General features: G+C 43.5%; 1 protein-coding gene across 2 annotated transcripts; it reads right to left on the bottom strand.

Moving 5' to 3' along the window:
* Window positions 1-401: 401 nt before the first annotated feature.
* On the bottom strand, window positions 402-16339 carry BEST3 (bestrophin 3). Of its 2 annotated transcripts, none has more exons than XM_088522914.1 (9): window positions 16188-16339; window positions 14410-14504; window positions 13601-13834; window positions 8343-8497; window positions 7640-7717; window positions 7118-7270; window positions 4106-4228; window positions 3259-3410; window positions 402-1317 (listed from the first exon to the last, which is right to left on the bottom strand). In XM_088522914.1, the coding sequence occupies exons 1-9, from the start codon at window positions 16337-16339 to the stop codon at window positions 417-419; spliced, it is 2043 nt and encodes a 680-aa protein (XP_088379040.1). In that variant the 3' UTR covers window positions 402-416. The 2 variants fall into 2 exon arrangements, with proteins under 2 accessions (XP_088379040.1, XP_010215557.1); XM_010217255.2 differs by having other exon boundaries at window positions 4148-4228.
* Between the last annotated feature and the right edge of the window lie 4205 nt (window positions 16340-20544).

Below are 20544 nucleotides of genomic sequence, written 5' to 3'. Positions count from 1 at the left end.
AACGTGTTGGTGGATCCTATAAACAGATGTTATGCACCTTAGTCTGATGGAGCGATCAGTGGTGCCTGTGTTCAGACCGAACCCACAGTGCACAGAGCCACCTCTGCTCTTTTGGTAACCCCTGTGTTTCCTATAGGTGACCTTGTGCAGCGCGTGCTGTCTGGTTTGCATCCACTCCTGAGGCTCACAGTCCCCCCATAAAAGTGTTCCCCATAGGGTCAAAGATTTCAAGTCAGCAACCAGGCACCTTATAGCAAATCACTGCAATGCTTCGTTTTTAGGTGCCCAAATTCTCTTGGATTTGCTCAGGACATGTCTGGGCCTTGTGTCTACCATTCTGTATTTTTGAAAAAATCTGTGTGAGAACCACTTTCAAGAAAAGAGAGCAAGTTCAGTCAGACTCAGAGGGAGCACAGTTAAAGGTTTCTTTCACTTTTCTCGTTAGAAAATTCTACTATAGCTGTTTCTTTAGTATCCAGGTGTTCCAATAAGTGCTGCATTTCTGATGCATCTGGAGCAGCAGCAGTAGCAACATCTTTTCCATCACCTAAAGTCCTTTCTTGTGAGGTTGTCCCGGAATCTGATAAAGGAGGAGCAGCGTCAGCATTTAACATCATACCATGACTGTGGAAACTTGGTAAACTCCATCGCTGAGGGCTTCTCTCATGATCTCTTATGAATCCTGCTATACTACTACTCTGCATTTCATTTTTGGACTCCCCTATCACACTAGGAAGTGACTGGTGTGTCTCAGAGTTGGAGTGGTAGGTAGATGTTTCTGGAGGGTCAAGAGGAAGATCCAGAAGAGACACATCTGTCTCAGACAGATTCCCTTGGTGCTTGTCTTCTTCAGGCACACAGGCAGTTTGCAGATTTGGTTTGCCCAGCGTGTCAGGTGTCTTCTCCTCTGTTTCAGAGATGATAACCTCAGGAACTGGCTTGTTTTGCTCGGATGAGCTGTCGCTGTCGCTAAACTGTGTCTCATTCCTAGAGGTTTCTGTTATAGGTCCTAGATCTCTGCTGCTATGAAGTCTATTACTTCTGTCAGGTCCTTCATGCTTCCTCTTGAAGCTGGAGGTGGAATGCCTCCCTCTCGTGTGCATTTCTTGCAGACGCCTGATGTGCCCCTTCTCATCTGCTGGGAAAAACACCGAATTCTCGCTTGTCTGCCGGTTGTAGCGTCGGTGAGCAGGGGATGAGGGACTCTCATGGACGCTGAGAAACCTCTTAACTCTTCTCAGCACCGAATGTTGTCTCCTGTGTTTCTCCTCTTCCCATGGCCACTCTTCCCCATAGAGGAACTCTGTATCAGCCAGCCTGCCAAGTAAAGTCAGGCAGTAAGTGTCACTTACATACAGGAAGAAGGCAGTATGTGTGCAAATAGGCATGTCTTGGTAGGAAGGCAGCAATAAAAGCATAGTTAAGAACCAAAACCCTAATGTGTCCCTGAGGAAGGGCATGGAAGGGACAAAAAACTGGTGAGGACACCTGGCAATAGTGCTTGTTCCTCTGTGACTGCTGGATCTCCTGTAAAGCTCTCAGTGCCCAAATGTGTCTTTGCCTGAGAACCAGGTTGTGAAAGCATCCAGACCTCTAACCAAGCCCTAGTCCCATTTTGCATTTGGGTCAGGAGCCAGGGCAGCTGCGCTAAGCTACTGAAGTGAGTGGCTGCAGCACCTAAGGCAACCCCACATGGTCAGGCTTGCTGAAGGGGTGAGGGGAAGGGAGCATCCTTGCCCAAGGCTGCAGATATTTTGTCAGCAGAGTTCTTTGGGCAAAAATACCAATAATAAAATTCTACTCCTGGAAACTGAGTGGGTTTCAAAACAAGTTGGAATGACCCGCATGCTCGCATCCCATGCACTTCTAAGGTATTTCATTTCATTTGCATTTCAAAGTCCCTCTCGTAACTGCTGCTCTTCCCCTGCCCAGTCTGGGTGGGTGACAGGGGGTGACGACTGCTTCATCTACCAGGCCGCGCAGGTTGCGTTACTGACAGCACCGGGCAGACCTCCCCACACACTGCTCCTAAGGGCAAGGGTTTCCAGGGGGCTAAGGGGGTGATGAGCATGAGGAGGCAGTGTTAACCCAGAGGGACAGAGGACCCAGCATTTATGAACATGCTGGACCAAGAAGAGAAAGGTTTGGGTTTTGGTCTTACGTCTCTGTATTTTCTTCAAACTTGGATGAGTCTCTAGACCTCAGTTTTGAAGTTCATGTAAGAACTACCTAGCTCTTTTTAGAAGATGAGAGAAGAAAATACTTGATTAAAAAGTCAGCCTATTGGATTTGTTTGCATTTCATGGGGTTTAACATAAAGCTATTTTTTTATTCTCCTTTTCTTTGAAGTGCTTCTTATTAAAAAATCAAAGTTCTTAGACTTTATAGTTTTCTTTTCCTCTCCACTTTCACCCTGTACCCCAGCAAAAGCAATTAAATAAACTATTCTGTGGGTTTTTCTTCTCAGCTTTTCTGTTAGCTGTTTTATAGTATTTTCAGAACACAGAAGTTTCTGAAAGGGCTCTGTGCAGATTTTTAGAGATTTTTGAGTAGAAATGTCTACATGCCCTGGTATTTGTTATGGATCTGTTATACATTGCAGCATGTCACAAGGGTTTTAACTCAGCAGCTTATAAGCTGCCTGGCCTGTCACCATTTTCTAATATAGATCCTGACGGTAGCAGCCAATGTTTTATCCGCCAGTGTGTATAATAACAGCTCTCATCATCCTCTGCAAATGACTCCTCTTTTTCTCTCCAAAAATTCTGACTCCTCCAACTTCCACAACCTGATTATTAGTCAATGAAAATTCACACAGTGTGCAAGTGCCAAAGATCATGTCTTTGGTTACTTGTACGACCTCAATCCATTCTAGCAGCAAGACAGAGGGAAGGATCTGCTCGCAGATCAAGCAAAGGAAAAGTGACTGCACTAGTTGGGAATGGTTGAAGACTCTTAGGAAAAGTCAGTCCATGAGTTCAGGTGCCATTCAGTACTCAGGGGTTCAGGGATTACCAACAAGCCGCCACCAGCTCTCTTGTCAATTAGAGCATTTAAGATAGAGGTGCACAATGCCTACGAGCGCACACGCTGAAGACATCATCCCGTCAACATCAGTCTGCCCTCTCCTTCTTCCCAAATAGCAGCAAATCCCATCCCTACCTTCCCGGCTCACATGTCCATGGCTGGTGGTGGAGGGAGGCGGGGGAAGCCGCAGTCCTGTGTCCGAGGGCGTTACGGCCCTTTTGCACAACTCACCCCATTTCGATGGTCGAGCCGAGGAAGGAGGGAATGCAGTAATCGGCAGCGGCTTTGGTGTAGGGCGGCCGGGCAGTGGAGTCGTTCCAGTAAATATCTCTCTCCATCTTTGGCAAGTTCATGTGCATCTCGTCCACCGCCAGAAGCGAGACCTTTGGGGTTTTTTTTGGTATAGATCATGTCACTTTCAATATGGTAGAGTGCACAAAATAATCTGCTTTGTACTGCATGGGTCATTTTTTTTTTAACTGGAAACTCTTTTTCAGTAAGTTAGCCTGAATATTTTGAAGAGACACAGTGTTAAAATATAGTCCCCCTCAAACCCTCTGCTTTCCATGAAAGCACAAATTTTATTGCAACTGGAGTATTCCGTGCTGCAAAGATATCTGCTTCCTATGCTGGCCACAGGTGATGCTGAGAGCAGTATCACAGCATGAAACATGGTATAAGCCAGATTTATTGGTTCAGGGTCAATTGTTTGGTGTTTTCCGTATCATCTTCATCACTTTTTTAAAAGAAAGATTAATATACAACAGTGTAATCTCTAGCCACTTGGATTGGCAAAATATGTTTTCATCTGTAAGGGAATAGATGGCTGTGGGATTTTGCAGGATTGACCTATATTACTTATTTTTCTAGGCATAAACCAAGTTTATAGTTTGGGCTCAGCTACTTGCATCTTCTATCAGGCAACAAGAAATCTCATATACCAAATCTACAATGAATGTAAAAGCAAAAATATGGGGATCATAGCCACGGGTTTTCCAAGGAAAGATTTTTTTCCATGATATCTGGCACCATTATTTTGTACCTCAGTACAAGAATTAGTATGAAATCCAACTATAACACATGTTATGGCAAAGCTGGAAGTAGAAATAACGGCAGCAACCTGTAAATTCCTATCGATGCACCAGTTCGTTTCAAAATCGTCATCATCTTCTCCAAAGGGGTTAATCAGCTGCTCGGCCACCTAGGAGGAAAGCAAGCGGGTGAGCAGGGGCCGGCGTGCCCCGGAGCGGGGCAGATCTGCTCTCCCCTGCCGCCGTCGCTCGCGATCACGGCCTGCGGCCTGCGCTGCAGGGAGACCCGCGCTGGAGGGCGGCGCTCCTGCCAGCCCTGCGGAGCACCCGCTCGCTTCCCTGAGGGATTTGTACCTCGATGCCTTGCTGGTGCTGCCAGCCGGGCTCGTCGGCACTAGTCGGCTGCTAGGAATCAAGGAAGGGCAGGATATGAGGTGGGACACTCATTGCCTGTGGTTACTGTTAGCTTGGGCTCGTCTAGATTGATGGTGCAGCAGCTAAGGCCTTGGTTATTGTATTATGCTCTACTGTACTCTGCCAGGCTGTTCAGTTAATGTTTCTGAGCAACAAAACTGTTTTTTTTTTTCCCCTGGATAAAATGCAGCTTGTTCGTCTGGCTTGGCCCTGGGTGCCACATAGGTTGTTGGGGGGAAAGACCACAGCTGCAACAGGGGCGAAGAAAAATACAAAATGGGAAAAATTCCAAAAAAAAAAAAAAATAGATTTAGGAAATTCAGAGTGCTTCTCAATCTCTCAGTTCCTCAGTAGGGTGAGATTTTAAACAGTCATGCCTTTTTGTCCTTCCATTTCTCTTCTGCAGTCCCAGTGTTGGAATTGGGCACCTTGTTGCTGAGCCCCCTGGATAAGTCCAAAAGCAAATTGCACAGTGACTGTGCAGGGAAACCCCCAGGTCAGCTTGACACTGATTGGGGAATCGCTCCACCAAAATGCACTGCAAGACCTGCCACAACAGCTGAGTCCCGTGGACTGCCTGTCCAACCCAGAAATGAACACGGGGATTTAGATGTGTCGCACATGATGGGAAATTTTGTTCCTCTGTCCTATGTGTAACAAATTTGGCCCGTGGCCAAGGAATGAGCTCAGTTTAGCCATTATTTCTGGGCAACTGCTACGTTCCTGGAAGTCAATAGTCTGGCAGACAAGGTCCAATAAACTCGGCAGGAAAGAGGCTTTAACCTTCATGATAGAAATAGCCACGGTTCTCTGGCACTGCGGGTGCAGGAGAGCTGCTGCTTTGAGGGAGCACTGCTGATCTCAAATCTGCTTTTTAAATCTGCTTCTCCTTTCATTTTTTATCTTATTTTTTATTTTATGCACAAGATTTTTCAGTTATAATGACAACGTATTCCCCATGTCCTCAAGAGCAGGCTGGAAACCTTGAGCTGAACTGGAAAAAGTGCTACCCACAGCATGGGGTGTCCTTGGAGTGTTCCCCTTGGGATGGGCAAGAGGAGCAGCTGCACTGTTTGTGTGCCACAGGTGCAGCAAACGCGGGAAAATTTGCCCCAAACTGGTAATGGTTTTTCAAGCTGCTAGTAAAGCCTTAAGAGATGTTCCCTAGGGATAAAGCCTTGGTGTAAGCGATTGTAGCTGAAAGAAACTCTATGTTGCAGCTGCATGTACACACTGCTGTGTCTCATGGCCACAACAAGAGGCTGGCACAAGAAGTACATGTGCACCGAGAGAGTCAATATCTTGGAAAGCAAGCAGAAAGTAGCAGCAAAAAATGATCCATACTGTGGGGTTTGACTAATATTCATGGATATTTCCTGACTCAGAAGACAAGATTCCACAGATGCAAATGCATTTTTGACAACTTACCTTTAAAAAAATAAGTTATTTCTTTAAAAAGACATGATTTTTAAGGCCATAAGTATCTCACCAACTATAAAATGTAAAACCTCGTTCAGTCAATGACACGAAAGAATCGAAGCTGGAGAGCCAAAGATGTTATCCATGAGTTGTCCATGCACGAAGCTCTCCCCATCTACGTGCTTTGCAGGAGCAGTGGCTGCAAGAGTCTCTCTCACCATCTCTTTTCTTGACTGCACTGTATGCTGCAAACTGCTTCTGCACCCCAGATTGCAGGCCTGAGGAGAGAGGCTGAGCGAAGCCACCTGCAGCCTTCTGCAATCTGCCAATTTGGGAAGCTGCTTTGCTCGCCCTGCCATTTGCAGTTGGCTGTGGGAAGAGGGCTGCCAGTAAGAGACTCTAAAACTGGCCAGTTCACACCCTGATGCTAAAGTTGGCTCCTGATTATCAGCCATGACTGATTCAGCCATTAAAAATCCAGAAGGAAGACCTAATGCACATAGACCCTAATGTACACATGTGCATGTTATTTGAAACCTGTTTTTTTCTATTAGTCTACTTTGATACTCATTACGGAGGGGAGAATCCATATGAGGTGTATGGCTTAATCACATAAGTATCAGATTAATGACGATATGTTGACTGATGAGCATCAGCGGGCTGAGGAGTAGCATCCAATTCCTTCTCTAGCTCTTCTCTTTAATGAACTTTTTAATGCATTAGAATTATAATCAATATTTGCTGCCACTGTTTGTTAGCCATCTGAAACTGGAGACCTTTAATTGCTGGCATCTGATTCGGTTAGGAGTAGGTAGTAAAGGCTGCCTTCAATCATAAGAAGAGACTGTGGTTCAGCCCGCACCAGGTCTGCAACAGTGTTTTCCCATCCCACCGCAGTGTGGGAGACAGAGCTTTTTAAATCTTCCATCTGTCAATTTATATTCCCAGCCTTGGGACTGGATTTTGCTGGAGCAGCACTTCCCCAGGGAGTTGTTCCTGATAATTTCTTTGGTAAGATCTGTTGCAGGGAATTGGATTTTTTTTTAAGTTTCTCTTGAAGATAGACCATAGGGCACTTCAAGCTGAGTTTAGTTTTGATCTAACTCCATTACTCCTTGGTGACTTTACAGTTTGCAATAAATTGAATACCCTGATGTCGGTTCTGACACCTTCACCAACTCACCTAGGGATCATTTGCCCATTACCCTTCCAGAAAACCAGTTTACCTTGAGCCATCCTGCGTAGAAGAAGAACTGTAACAACGTGAAGATTGGAATGTAAAGATCTAAGTCATGTCCCTGATACCCTTGGTCAGTATCCAAAAATTGACGCCCTATCAGGCAGGCAAAGAAAAATGTATAGACTGCAAGAGTAACAACCTGCAAAGAAGAAAGCTTAATTGAGATCATGTAATAACACAGCCTTCTGCATAAGGCATCACATAGCGAAAGGCCTCTGAGTGACTTTCATACTGTTATTTACAGTTCTGTAGAGAGCTATTACAAATGGAGAGGCCCCACGAAGCAGTTATGGCCAGCAAGTAGACACAGGGAACCTAGAAATATTCAGTCCTTCCCCCTCTCTTCCCCTTCTTGGTATTTATTTAGCCAAGCATTCAGCCTAAAGACTAAATTCAGTGAGAGTCAGTGAATTTTCTACAGTTTGGAATGCTTAGTCAAATCTGTGGATCCTTTGCACTAATCCCCCTTTTTTTGGAGGTCGAGTTTGAAGGGGCAATATCTCAGTACCTGTGTATAGACCAGTGGAATTCCAACCCAGTCATAACCAAACAAAAGACTACACCAAGACCGGTACTTGTTCATCTCCTAAAAAGAAAACAAAACAACAAAACAAACAAACAAAGAAACAGCAAACCCCAACCAAACAAAATCGTATCATGTTCGATTCTAAACGGTATGCATTTTAAGAGGAAAAAGAGAAAGTGTATTATAAACTGATCACACAATTCTATCCAGGAACCCATTGGCATATTTGAATATCCACTTAATTTGTGGACTTAGAATATTTAGTATAATATGTATTTCACAAATTATCTTGTCTCATTTTCTCAAAGGTATTTACTGTTAGCAATATATTAAAAAGCATATAATGTATTGTAAAGAGGATGTTTGACCACTTAATTATTTAGGTAGATTATTTTCCCTCCTCCGGCAGTGGAACAAGTATATGCTAGAATACTTTTTTTTCGCTCCCCAATTTGTTCTTTTTTTTCCAGTCAATATCTTTTCAGCTATAAAAATATAATTCCAGTGAATTGCTGCTATATTTGTATTAATGTACACTGCTACACAGAGAAAAGTGCAATAAATCCTGAGTAAGAATATTTAGATGAGACTGGAGAGTTGTGTGTGCTAGATCAAATGGCATAAGTGAAAAGCTACTGCACAAAAATCTAAGATTAGTTTTCCATGTATCTACTTTTCTACTTACATTCAGCATTGTCTGCAGATCTACGCTGTCTCGAATTCTACCCTCTTTTCGTGCCTTTGACGCCAAATTTCCAAACCAGACAAAAGGAACCCAGTATTTAAGATGGGGAGACTTAAGATCATCAAATATTTTTCTTTCATGTCTTGTCATAAATCCTATTTACAAAAAAGAAAAAAAAAAGTGGTTTATTGTGTGCAGTCAGTGTGATTTATCCTAGAAATGTTGACGGAAAGTTGTCTGTTTTGAGCAGATGTAAATGTGCATAGAATAATATTTATAACGGCCACTATTCGCCTACTTTTTTGCAGTTTTCTTCCAGGGTGGATCTTGCTCCAAAAAGCTTCTTCTTAAAGTAACTATCCATACAAAATCCCTCTTCACATGCAACAGTCTAAAATTATCATGTTCCTATGTGTGGCTGCTGAGATATTGCAGATACATGTGATGCTAAGCACTATACTCTCTGGTTTCGTATTCTGCTTCCAGCAAAATAAGGAGCTAAATGACATTAGCCAAGAAACGATCACTTTCCAGCAGTGAGGGCTGGCTGTGATATCTCAGCATGTGTGCTAAGGGAAGCCACGTGACTCCTGATAATCTTTGGGTAAAGCTGCAAAGCGGGGAGCAGGGTGACACCGCGCTCAGCAAACAGCTCTCGGTGCCTTCTGCCAGGGAACGGCGTCTCCGCCAGGCTGTGTTTCGTGTTTTCTTTGGGGTTACAAAGGCGTGCAGGGAGGCAGCAAGGGCCTCGTGCCCAGAAATCCCACCGCGAGCGGGACACGGGGCCAGATCACGCGCTCCGGAGCCGAGGGCTGACGCTGCTCCCCGCCTGGCGTTTTGCCTTGCCGTGGTGCTGGGAAGGCATCATGTTTCCTGCAAGGCTCATCCCGGCCTTGCAAAACCCTGCTGGCCTCTGCTGCAGGTAATTGCTGGCAGGAGAGCCCGGGGCGGCGCTTGGCAGCTTGTGCTTTGGAGCAGCTCCTCGTCCCGCTGGGCTTCAGGGTGAGGAAGCCCAGCTCTGCCCTGCTGTCCTGCTGCCCAGGCTCCCGAGAAAACCCGCCTGGAAAAATCTGCGGCAGGGGCTGTGCCGCTTCCTTTTTCTGAATCATGTATTTATTTTCTGGGACTGGAGCAATGCTTAGGCTTGGGGAATCTTAATTTTTGCTCAGGTGGGTAGGTCAGCTACCAGGGTGGGGATATAAACTTGTTTTCTTGTGCTAATACTGGCTCTGGACTGGCAAGCGACTCTTGCCAGTCACAAGGCAACAAAAAAATAAGTGGCTCATCCAATTAAATGTATGTATTTTTGAGCAATAGTTTGAGAATAGTTTAACATGAGATTTGAAAATAGAGATGAAATGTTTTGCTAGCTTCCAACTTGCAATTAAGTTTTTCCTGTTGGCCTGTTATTTTTAACGTTGCTAGTGATGAGTGAAGCATCAGGAAGATGCATACACATCTAAATCCATACGTTGATTTTTGTATAAAAAGGTGACTAATGTAAGAAAATATTTGTTGAACAGGTGAGTTTTTTAAATATTCTTTAACTGAGGAAAATGATGTTAGTGCACAGTTGCAATGCTACAACACAAGATGGGTGTAATCGCTGCAATGAAACCGTTACTGCTGTTGGGCAAGAAGAAAGTTCTGTGGAAGAGTGAAAGTTCAGCAGCAAGACTCAGTACTCCTGAATAAAAACAAGGTATAAGTATCTTTTAAAAGGTCCCTTGATGACTGTGCCTCTCTAATCATCTACTCAGAAATAATCGGACAAGTTGACAAATTGGCATGCTAGTCATGACACCCACGTCAGTATTTTAGACTGGCTTTGATTTTTGGCTAGCCAGCCTTCTCAGGGCAAGACAAGAAAAGATGCTTCCATCATGCTGAACCAGAGGCACCAGAGTATCAGAAAACTGATAGTCTGGAAGAAACATTGGATGCAATTCAATCGAGAAGCTCTGGGAAGTCGTTATCTACAAGGACACAGCCAGAGGGTCATGAAGAATAGCAATGCTCCAAGAGTCAGCCCAGCTCTCCACTTAAACAGAGTATCTTTTTGTTCAGAAAACCTAAGCAAAACACTATTTTCTTTTTCTGCGTTACTGTTATTGTTGGTGAAGGTTATAGCAATGCAAGCAAAATGCTATATAGAGCTGCTTGTTGTAACTGCAGTGATAAAGAAACACTTTATATTCCATCAATTTCAGGATATTAAATCTAAGTTCTTAAAATGAAATGGGAATATTTGAAGAACTAGCCGAACAACTCTCTGAATAAGAGTATTGTTTTTTGACAAGTGCTGGAACACTGATTGAAAATACCTGGGAAATAGCATGCCAAGATCTTGAAAAGGATGACCTGGGGAATGACAGGGCCTTACAAGAAACCCTTGTGAAAGTATGAAAAGTTTGACTTGCACTATAGTCAATAAAGAAGTAAAATACAATAATATAGACCAAGTAAGTCAATGTTGTCTAATGGGAAAACGTGTCCTGTCAGACAAGCTTTGTTTTTGTTTTTGCTTTTTTTAATGAAACAGATTGAAAGCAGTCACGTCTCCCACTCAGGAGTTCAAAGAATATTCAGGTCTACCTTCAAGATGAAAAGCTTTGAGATACGATTGCTTCAGGGCACCACTTCAAATACCCTAAAGGTGGTGGTTAGAGGAAGATGGAGCTGGTTAGCAGCCTCCCACATCTTCACGGAGCATTCGGACAGTGGGCAAATAGATAAAAAGGGGTGTTCACTTTCTGTTCCTTTCGCTGTATTATGTGGAAAAAAAAAAAAAAAGGATTAATTCAGCTATCTCACTCCAGTAGTGAGATTTGGACTATGAATATCAACCAGCAGAAGGTATTTTTGTCACTGAGAGGTATGGGGCTCACTCCCTGTGTATCTTCCCAGCATTTCCTCCTTTCCTAGGCCACTTTCTGCCTAGTTGTTGATTTTCGTGTTTCATGTTCTTGAACATCTAGCTTTTCTTTCATCTCACTCAGCAAACAGGATTTGCAAACTTGGACTGTGACACTCATGGTTTCAGTCATGTACCTGCATCATAACCTCAGGAATGGATATGAATCTACTGCCTACACTGCCATAAAGGAGGCCAAATATGAAAAAGATTTTAGAAAAGAGTTACAAGGAAGAACTAAAACTGAGGAATATACCTTGTAAAAAGAGGCTAAAGAAGGCTGATCTACTCAGTTTATTCAATCCTTTATGCATTCTCTTAATAAGTAGCTATTGAGAGAAAAGGGTGTTTTCACCTAATTAAGAAAGAATCACCAAACCTATTAAAAATCCAATGAGGAGAAGATGACTTTATGCGAGTTCAGACTCAGAATGCAATTCTGCTTTTCAACAGGGAATTCACCATTGTGAGCATGAGTTTACATAGAATGTGGGGCATTGTCCATTGTACTGTTAAATTTTAAATCAGGGCTGGTTATATTCCCAGAGATATTACAGTTCAGTCAGAAGTTACAATTTGATAAAGGGCATTGTGAATAAGCTTTTATGCCTTATGTTACGGATGAGTCAGACTAGATTACCATAATACTGCTCTCTGTTTTAAAATCTATGAATTTAAGCAGTTCATTTGCTGAGGATGTAAGTATGTAGCGATATTCTTACTATGGGAGTTCTGAGTCTGATATGCAAAACATTCCTACAATGATTAAAGCTCTTTAAGTTCCGGATTCTGCCACCTGTATTCATATTAAATGTTGCACTCTCCATACTGTCTGTTATATAATGCCATAGGGAATTAGGGATGGGATAATTGCACAGTGCTGTATTAGTCACTGGATGTAAGAGTAGTGTCCTCAAGAGCTCAGCGCTACATCAACAAAAATCTGTGGTGCAATATGTATTGAAATGTATAGAGCTGACTATATTGTCAAGGCTTAGCTATCCAGTGTGTAATGGAATATTTTCCACAGCATGAAAAAAAATCTTGTTTTCCAGGCTACAATTTTTGTACAAAACCGTGACATTTTGTCTCTTTCGGAACAGATTGTCTTTAGCAATAGGGAGGCAGAGCTGGATTAGCCTGCTGGAAATGCTGTAATTTTCCAGTGTGTATTAGAAGCAGATTGCTGGGGAGAGTGACAGAAGCTTCCCTGACCACTTGCAGGCTTAGGTAAACAATTTTGTTGAAAAGCACAAGGAAGTGAAATTCAAAATCCAACAGCATTTGGAAAAGAGGAGACTGTATGAACAGTTTATATCAGTAAGAAGAGTTAATTCTGCCTGGATTTTTTTTTTTTTAGTATCCAAAGCTTTAGTATCTATCAGTCATGTATGGATGTGTGTGTGTGTGTATACATATGTGTATATATATATATATATATACACATTGTATATAGGCAATAATTTTAAGAAATGAAAGACTTCCAGTAAAAACATATGTCTCTTCCTGTTTAAAACAGCTTTTTAAATCTCTGGCTGTTGTCCTTCCCCTGACATTGACCAATCCAGTCACCTCAGCTGAAGGTAGAGCATCACACCTCATATCTAAATACTCAACAGCCGCTCCTGCAGAGACAAAAAATGGCTAAACTCTCTTCTCCATCATTACAATCAACTGTTGTGTAATCAAAACAATCAGAAAATAGAGACATGCTTAATACTTAGCATATTTATCCTTGGGAGAAAACAAACAAACAAACAAACCCATTTGTGATGAGGTTGTAAGTTTAAAGAAAAAAAATAGTTTTTTTTTTAATTTGTCATAGCCAATCTATGACATGCACAACTTGCTCACAAGTAATTGAGATGAAGAAGAATTGCCTATGGAGCCTAGTCTTGAATAGGCTAGAAAAAGCTATATCCCAGACTATGAAGCACAGCAGCAGCATCTCAGCAATGCAACTTTGCTTTATGATATTGCAGCTGTGTCATTTTTCCTTTGGAAAGGAAAAGAACCTTTGGAAGACTTTGCACCTGCTACATACGTCTCTTCAGGCAGACCAATGTGTTCTGCCTTCATGTTGTCTGAAAGCAGATCCTGCTAAGAGTCTCCAAATCACTGTGAACTTTACAGTGTTGCTAGAAGAAGTCCTTAAGAGCTGTCTAAAAAAATATTTAAAATGCTTAATTTAAGCCACTGACAAAATGTAGCAGTTTTGACATGGATGAGCATGACAGACACATGTGATCGAAGAGGAAATGAAAAAGGAGGCTCATCCCTCCCCTTCACATGCCCCCAGCTGAAGGAAGGTCAAGAAATGCTGGGGACCAGAACATGACAGTACCTGCTCCTACCACATGGTCCATGGTGGGAAACCTTTTGTAGACAGCGGTGCTCACGGAGCGGAAGATGAGCAGAGATGTTAAATTCACATAGCGCATGAGTGTCCTTCTCAACATGCGACCGTATTCATCTCTTCCCTGAACACAGCTAGAGATCAAGAACATCAGTCGATCCGGCCATGGCAAATTCACAAACTGGTTCCACCAGCGATTCACCACCAAAGTGACATAGAAACCTGGAGGGTTTAGAGAAAGAAAAAAATACCCAGCGCCTGTTCAGGGTTTCTGTTTAGCTTACTTTGATTTAGGTTGTGGAGTGTAACCGATTCGCCACATCTTCCAGGATAAAAGCAGTAAGTTATGTCAAAAAACAGGACGCATGCAGTCAATGTTTGTTATTTAATAAACAGCACGTCATGGCTCTTTCCCACTGAACAACTGTTGGTGTGTTAATATTAACTTTCATTTTTTCCTGATGTAGTCAAAATTGAATGGATTTAGTGTTTTGAAAGATCAAGAACAATATATAGTTAGTGGCATGCAGTACTATATATATAGCAGTATACACATACACTACATACGCATGCATGCATGCATATATAAGAAAACTTTGCTGTTTTGTTAGCATATTAAGGACTTGAGCATTTGTGTTGAAGTGAAAAAAAAACAGCTTGACATTAAAGAGATCTAATGGAGGCTGATGATTTTACTGCGAGCCTCTAATCTTCCATACGGCCCTCAGCTCATGCAGTCATTCATGATTCCTGGACAGAAGCAGTGTTGGAGAATAATTTCTGTGATCAGTACTTACCAAGCACAAAAGTTACAGGGATTTGTTCAGCATATTTGTCACAGTAAATTGATAATCTTTCAAAGAATCGTTTTTGGCTTCCTGTAAGAAAAAATCTGCAGCAAAAATAAAATGTATATGTCTTTTCATATTTCTCTGGCACTAGCTACAGAGTGCAAGCAAATATAAATAATCATAAATGTGCAATCAGGAGCAGCCTGGGCTAGTGTCTTCAAGTGAATAGTTAAAGGTAAAGTGATGAACCCTTGTAGTATGTAATAAGCTGGAGGAGAAGGCAATATTATTTTCTGGTCTTTGAAGTTTTCTCATGACTAACAGGCCTGGCACTCCATATTAGAATCAATACACCTTTGGAATTAGCATGCTATCTCATATAGACCAGCAATGCTAGTAAGAGATAACCCTGCAAGAAGAGCTTGCTCTCATTTTTCAGAGGGCTACTTAACAAAGCAGCTCAGGTCTGCTTGAATTGCCAGGGTTACTCATCTGTACTTGCTGTTATTTGAAAACGCTACATTGCTGCAGCAGTATTTTGCTCTTACGCCTAAGAAATTTGTCTTATCTATATGGTGGAAAAACTCAACAGCTGTATTTATTTTGTAGCAAGGAAAATCTTCACCAGATGTTAGAAAAAAAAGTGAGTGGAGCACAGGAGCTTCTTCCCAAGGAGAAAGATATCTAATGAAATACAACAAGCTTAAACACAAACAACGTTTTTATTTGTAGATATATTACAGTTCCTCTTTGGTTTCTTTTAAAAATTATACATGACAAGCATTTGGTGTGCTTTTGCTTACAATTGTGTAATGAAATCTGCAGGGCATTTGGAATGCTTTCAGTGCTGCATTTAACTATATTCTTTAATTGCAGAACGTTTCAGTAAAGCTAGGTTCTGGACTTGTATTTCTTTACATATTGGTGCTGTAGTTTTACTTCTGAGTTTATAAGTATAGACCACTGACCATTTTGTAAAGTCAGTGATAGATCACCAACAAACTGAATTAATTTTCTCTTTGTTCCACACACTGCATGTAGTGTACTTCAGCAATTAAAGCTTTCAATATACTAATTGATGCATTGCTTCTGTCACGCCGGTGTTTAATTTACACCTTGGCGAAGGGAGTAATTTTCCTTCTAACTTGACCCTCACAGGTGCTGTGTTACACACCGGTGCTTGCGCGTACACTTGTGTCATGCAGGTCACAACTATTTTCCATGTGGTTATGCTTAGCCAAAGGGCTGAGCCCTTAGCTTTGCAAGCTTAGGTCCGTAAAAATAAAGTTTGTCATGTTGCCCTTACTTTAAGAAAAGCTTCATTTTTCGTAAGAAAAGTTTATGTACACTGGCCATCAAATTATTGCCTTTCAGAGTTCTCTACAAAACTACCACTAAGCAGCTGAAGATATGTTCTGCGAGTAGGACGAAAGGTCTATACTTAACATTTCAAGCTAGATGCTCAGCATTGCCAAGCCAAAAGCTGCATTATGTGGGCTAGCTCTAGGCTTTTTGCTTAGCCTAACATCACTAGAGCTGATGTAGAGGTCAACACTGGAACAGGGCTGAAAGCAGTTGAATGTGACAGAGAGCATTTTCTTTAGACTCTACATGCTTTCTCTGCAATACTAAAGCATATGTGAAAGATTGAAGGATATCAAAAAGGTCCAAAGATCACAGTTTTGTAGAAACCTCCCCCCCAAACAGTCATCTCTCAACCTAATGCTATGAAGTGTGAAACTTCAATATAACATTTAAGGAGATGTGAATTGGAAAGAGTGTACCTGTATAATACACTTATCGCTGTGTAAAGAGTGGCAAAAACAATAAATTCTCTGTACAGCAATTTGTAGATGCTGCCCTTCCACTTTAGGAGTAATCTGTGAAATCCAAAGAAAGTGGCATTTGCTACTTTGCTGGAATAAGTGACTGTCATCGTCCTGGCAGGCTGTGCCTAGAAACAGTAGAAGAGAAGCAGGAAACCAATAACATTTTAGACAGCGTATCCTAACCTGAACGCACCCATGAAAAAAGGATAGATACATAGATCTACACACACGTGTACACATATAATAGTGTACGTACGCAGACATGAATACACAGGGAGTGCGTGCTTACATATATATATAAAGAGAGAGAAACATGAAAATCCTGCAAACAGAAGCCCCGATGAGACCTGCAAATTGGCGGCTGCAGTGCTGTCTCTGGGCTGTGCCCCGAAGACCACCCCAAAAAGCTGCAGCCAGCGCCAAGCGCGGCTGCCTGCCCGGGTGGCCGTGTCCCGCACGGATGTGTCACCGCTCCGAGGCCTCCGCTTACCCCCAGGTTGCTCCAGCCTGGCGCGAACAAAGAAACGGAAGTAAATGTGCTTGTAATTTTTTAAAACTTTGCCTGATCTCCAGCAACAGAAGTAAAACTAAATTTCCTCCATGTGCCTGTCTCCCCAGCCAGTGTTCTCAACTGGCTTTGGCAACTGCATTCATCTAAAACCAGAAGAGATTTGGAGACTGCCTCTTTCATTAACAGTTATCACAGCAGCTGAGATCAGCTTGGGAGCCTTGTTATTTTTCTATTCGGCAGCTAGACATATTCATCAATATATTGCCACCCCAGCATTGCAGGGCCATGCAGAAAAGCCGCAGGATTGCTCAGGCAGACAGCATGCAAGGCAATGTAATTAAGGCAGTACTAAAAGTATAAAGGTAAATGTTCTACTCCGGTTTTGTTGCTTGCTCTCACCTAGCGTAGGAATAATAAATTAACTTTTATGGGCTTTCAAAAAAGTAAACACCAAAGTGAAAGCACTTTTGTACAGAGTTCAAGGAAGGAAGTGATTAAGACAAGCACAAAGTTTCAAAGGAGTTATTGTAAGGCAGCAGCACAAATATGATCCTTTTCTACATCTTTTTGGTGCCAGCCTAGGTAACTTACTTAGAAAAAAAAATCCATAGTTAATAGATGACTTGATAGAATTTTGTGCAACTTGACTAGGTTTCTGAAGCAGAATGTAAAAATAAGCCATGAAAAATCAGTTGTAAAAATGCCACTTTTTCTTTTGATCCCTGCAGAAATCAGCAGGGAAAACACACTGTAAGTATTATGGGCAGACGGTCTCTATGGACAAACTGTCTCATCCCATGTGCAGGATGCCTGCTCAAGGCTTGCCAGATTGACCTTGGTTTTTTTATATTTAAAAAAAAATTAAACAGATGTATGGTTTTTATTCTTTCACATCCAAATGATAGCTTTTCTGCTTCTCAGACTTGGCACATCCCTTTATTTATTTTACTTCTTTTGCTGAGCTCTGAAAAGCACAACACAGGAGCCAAGCAGAGTGCCTGGCGTGCGGGAGCGCAGTCCTGTCTGCTAGTGAGCCTGTGGTCAGAAGGCAACATCTAACAAAAGAGAGGCAGAGATTTCCACTCTCTGGCTGAAACAGCCCTTTAGAAACAAGGGGAGAAGCAAGTGGCTGGATTAGAGAGGAGGAATTGGGTAAAAAAAAAAATTTGCTACAGCGTGTTTCCTAGGATAGCTGTCCCTGCCTTTAGACCCTGCTCATCAGTGTTGGGAAAATACGTGCTCAGGTCAGGCAGGGAAAACTGTACCTCTCTCCCCTGTAATATCTAGTCTGTAATGGAGACCTCCGGTGGAACTTCCTCTGAGCAGGAACTTACAAGGAGAAAGGATATTTGATAGTGAGAAGGCTGGTGCCACATGCCCCAGCAGAACAGGGTGCAACGGCTAGAGGAGGAGTCAGACAAGCGCAGTCTGAAGGGAAACATCAATTCCTACCTGTGGCAGCAACCCAATATTCGGACAGGGCAGACTCCTTGCAGTTTAGGATCTCTAAGATGAGAATAGGTAATTCTCTCAAAGAAAATCTGCTGGAGAAATTCACACATCTGGGGTTGGCCTGAGCGTCTAACCTCATGAAATTCAACAAGGCCAAGTGCAAGGTCCTGCCCAGTACAGGCTGGGGACTGACCTTCTGGAGGGCAGCTCTGCAGAGAAGGACCTGGGTGTCATGGTGGACAAATTGACCATGAGGCAGCAGTATGTCCTCGTGGCCAAGAAGGCCAATGGGATCCTGGGGTGCATTAAGAAGAGCGTCTCCAGCAGGTCGAGGGAGGTGATCCTGCCCCTCTACTCAGCCCTGGTGAGGCCGCATCTGGAGTATTGTGTTCTGGGCCCCACAGTACAAGATGTGGAGCTGCTGGAGAGAGTCCAGTGCAGGGCTATGAGGATGATCAGGGTCCTGGAACATCTGCCCTATGAGGAGAGGCTGAGGGAGCTGAGCCTGTTCAGTCTGGAGAAGAGAAGGCTGAGAGGGGACCTGATCAGTGTCTATAAGTACCTCAAGGGAGGCAGTGAGGAGGATGGGGCTGGCCTCTTTTCACTGGTGGCCACTGACAGAACTAGAGGGAAATGGCCGGAAACTGAAGCACCAAAAGTTCCACATGAACTTAAGGAAAAATTTCTTGACAGTGAGGGTGACAGAGCACTGGAACAGGCTGCCCAGAGAGGTTGTGGAGTCTCCTTCTCTGGAGATCTTCAAAACCCGCTTGGACGCAGCCCTGTGCCACGTGTTCTAGGTGACCCTGCGTGTGCAGGAGGTTGGACTAGATGATCCCTAGAGGTCCCTTCCAACCTTGAGCATTCTGTGATTCTATGATCTTACTGATCACTTCTGGCCTTGGAAGCTGTTTAGCTGTGAAACTTGCCGTCCAACCCCTTCCTCCATGGGCTATGAGGAGAGCGAGATTCGCTGCAAGGCCCTTGTGATGTTCACAGCTCTGCAGGAGGACTGGGGCTATAACCAAACCTGCATCTCACCGAGCACGGTGAAGCCTACGGGCTTGAGGAAGGAGCCTTCCTCCCGCCAGGGGAGGGAGGCTTCACGGAGATGTATCAAATCCTCTCTGGAAATGCCCACTGCGTGGAGTCCGGCCACAGTCTTGGAGCTGTGCTGCTAACAGGGCTCTGGATTAGGAGCATTTTCCCCCAGTTTGGGCTGCGAGAGGGAGGAGTTGCTCCCATGGAGCGCGATTCACCTGCGGCAGGGGCAGCGCTTTGCTCAGCCAGGCCCTGCCAGCTCTCTCAGTGCTTTACTTGACACCGTGCAAGAAAACCACGTTGGCTTGGGGGGCACTGGAGGACGGCAGCTTTTGCTCTCTGTTTCTGAAGGGGGCAGGTAGCAGTGGGGCTGCCCCAGCACTTTCAGGCTTCGATGCCTTGCTCTCTTTCCTCTCCTTGTTTGGGAGGCACTATGCTTTAGCCTGCTGCTGCTCGGCAAAATGTTCTATTGACACTTTAGCTTGGGGTTCACACGAAGCCAAGGGTGAAAGGTAATGTCCCAAAATACGCAGGAAGTCAGATTAGGTGATCTAAAATTCCTTTAAACACTGTGAAGCTTAGAAAGGCAGCAATGTGCCCGTCTGGTTGTATTTAACAACACAGCAAGCACAAGCTTCGCTTTGCACTTGCTTGATTTCCCCTCTGCAAACAACTACAGCCGCTTGGGTATAAAACCCCCAGAGCTGGGGGAGTTGCTATAAATCCACGTGCTCGGTGCTCACACGGTGGTCCCTGGCCCTTGGCTCGCGGGCAGCTGGACAGTCCTTCCAGCATTACTCATGGTCACAGGAAATTAAAAGGCTAGAAGAGAGGCTGGCAGGAAGAGCAACGTCGGACGATGCCCCCCAGCACATTCCTGGCTCGCCTGTTGGCCGGGGCCGCGCAAGGACGAAGGGCTCTGCGTTAGAGCCCGCGGTCGCTGGTGCCATGGGAGACTCGCCTATTAATCGCCTTGCCCTTAGCTTCCTCGGCAGATATAGGGCCAAGGCTTCCTGTCACATGCAGGGACTCTGCATTGCTTTTCCGCAGCATTCCTTCTCCTTTTCTTCTGTGCCTGTTCTCTATCTGGACTTGCTCAAGCATGGGGTGAGATGTTAGTTATAGCACTCCTCATTTCTGCTAAGATCATCAAGGCAGCTAAGTATAAATGCCTAAATATATATATATATATTTCCCCTATTAATATTGAGTCTGATCATAAATGGGAGTTTTGCCCAGCTGAGGATTTCAGGATGCATTACTATTAAGAGAGAAACCGCAGTAAAAAATAACAGCAATCAGTGCTCC

Source organism: Tinamus guttatus, unplaced genomic scaffold (assembly GCF_059628265.1).
Source record: "Tinamus guttatus ecotype Peru unplaced genomic scaffold, ASM5962826v1 Tinamus_guttatus_pri_ptg000171l, whole genome shotgun sequence".
NCBI lineage: Eukaryota > Metazoa > Chordata > Aves > Tinamiformes > Tinamidae > Tinamus > Tinamus guttatus.
Note: the sequence above shows the minus strand (reverse complement) of the source record. Positions and strands in the feature narration are given on the sequence as shown.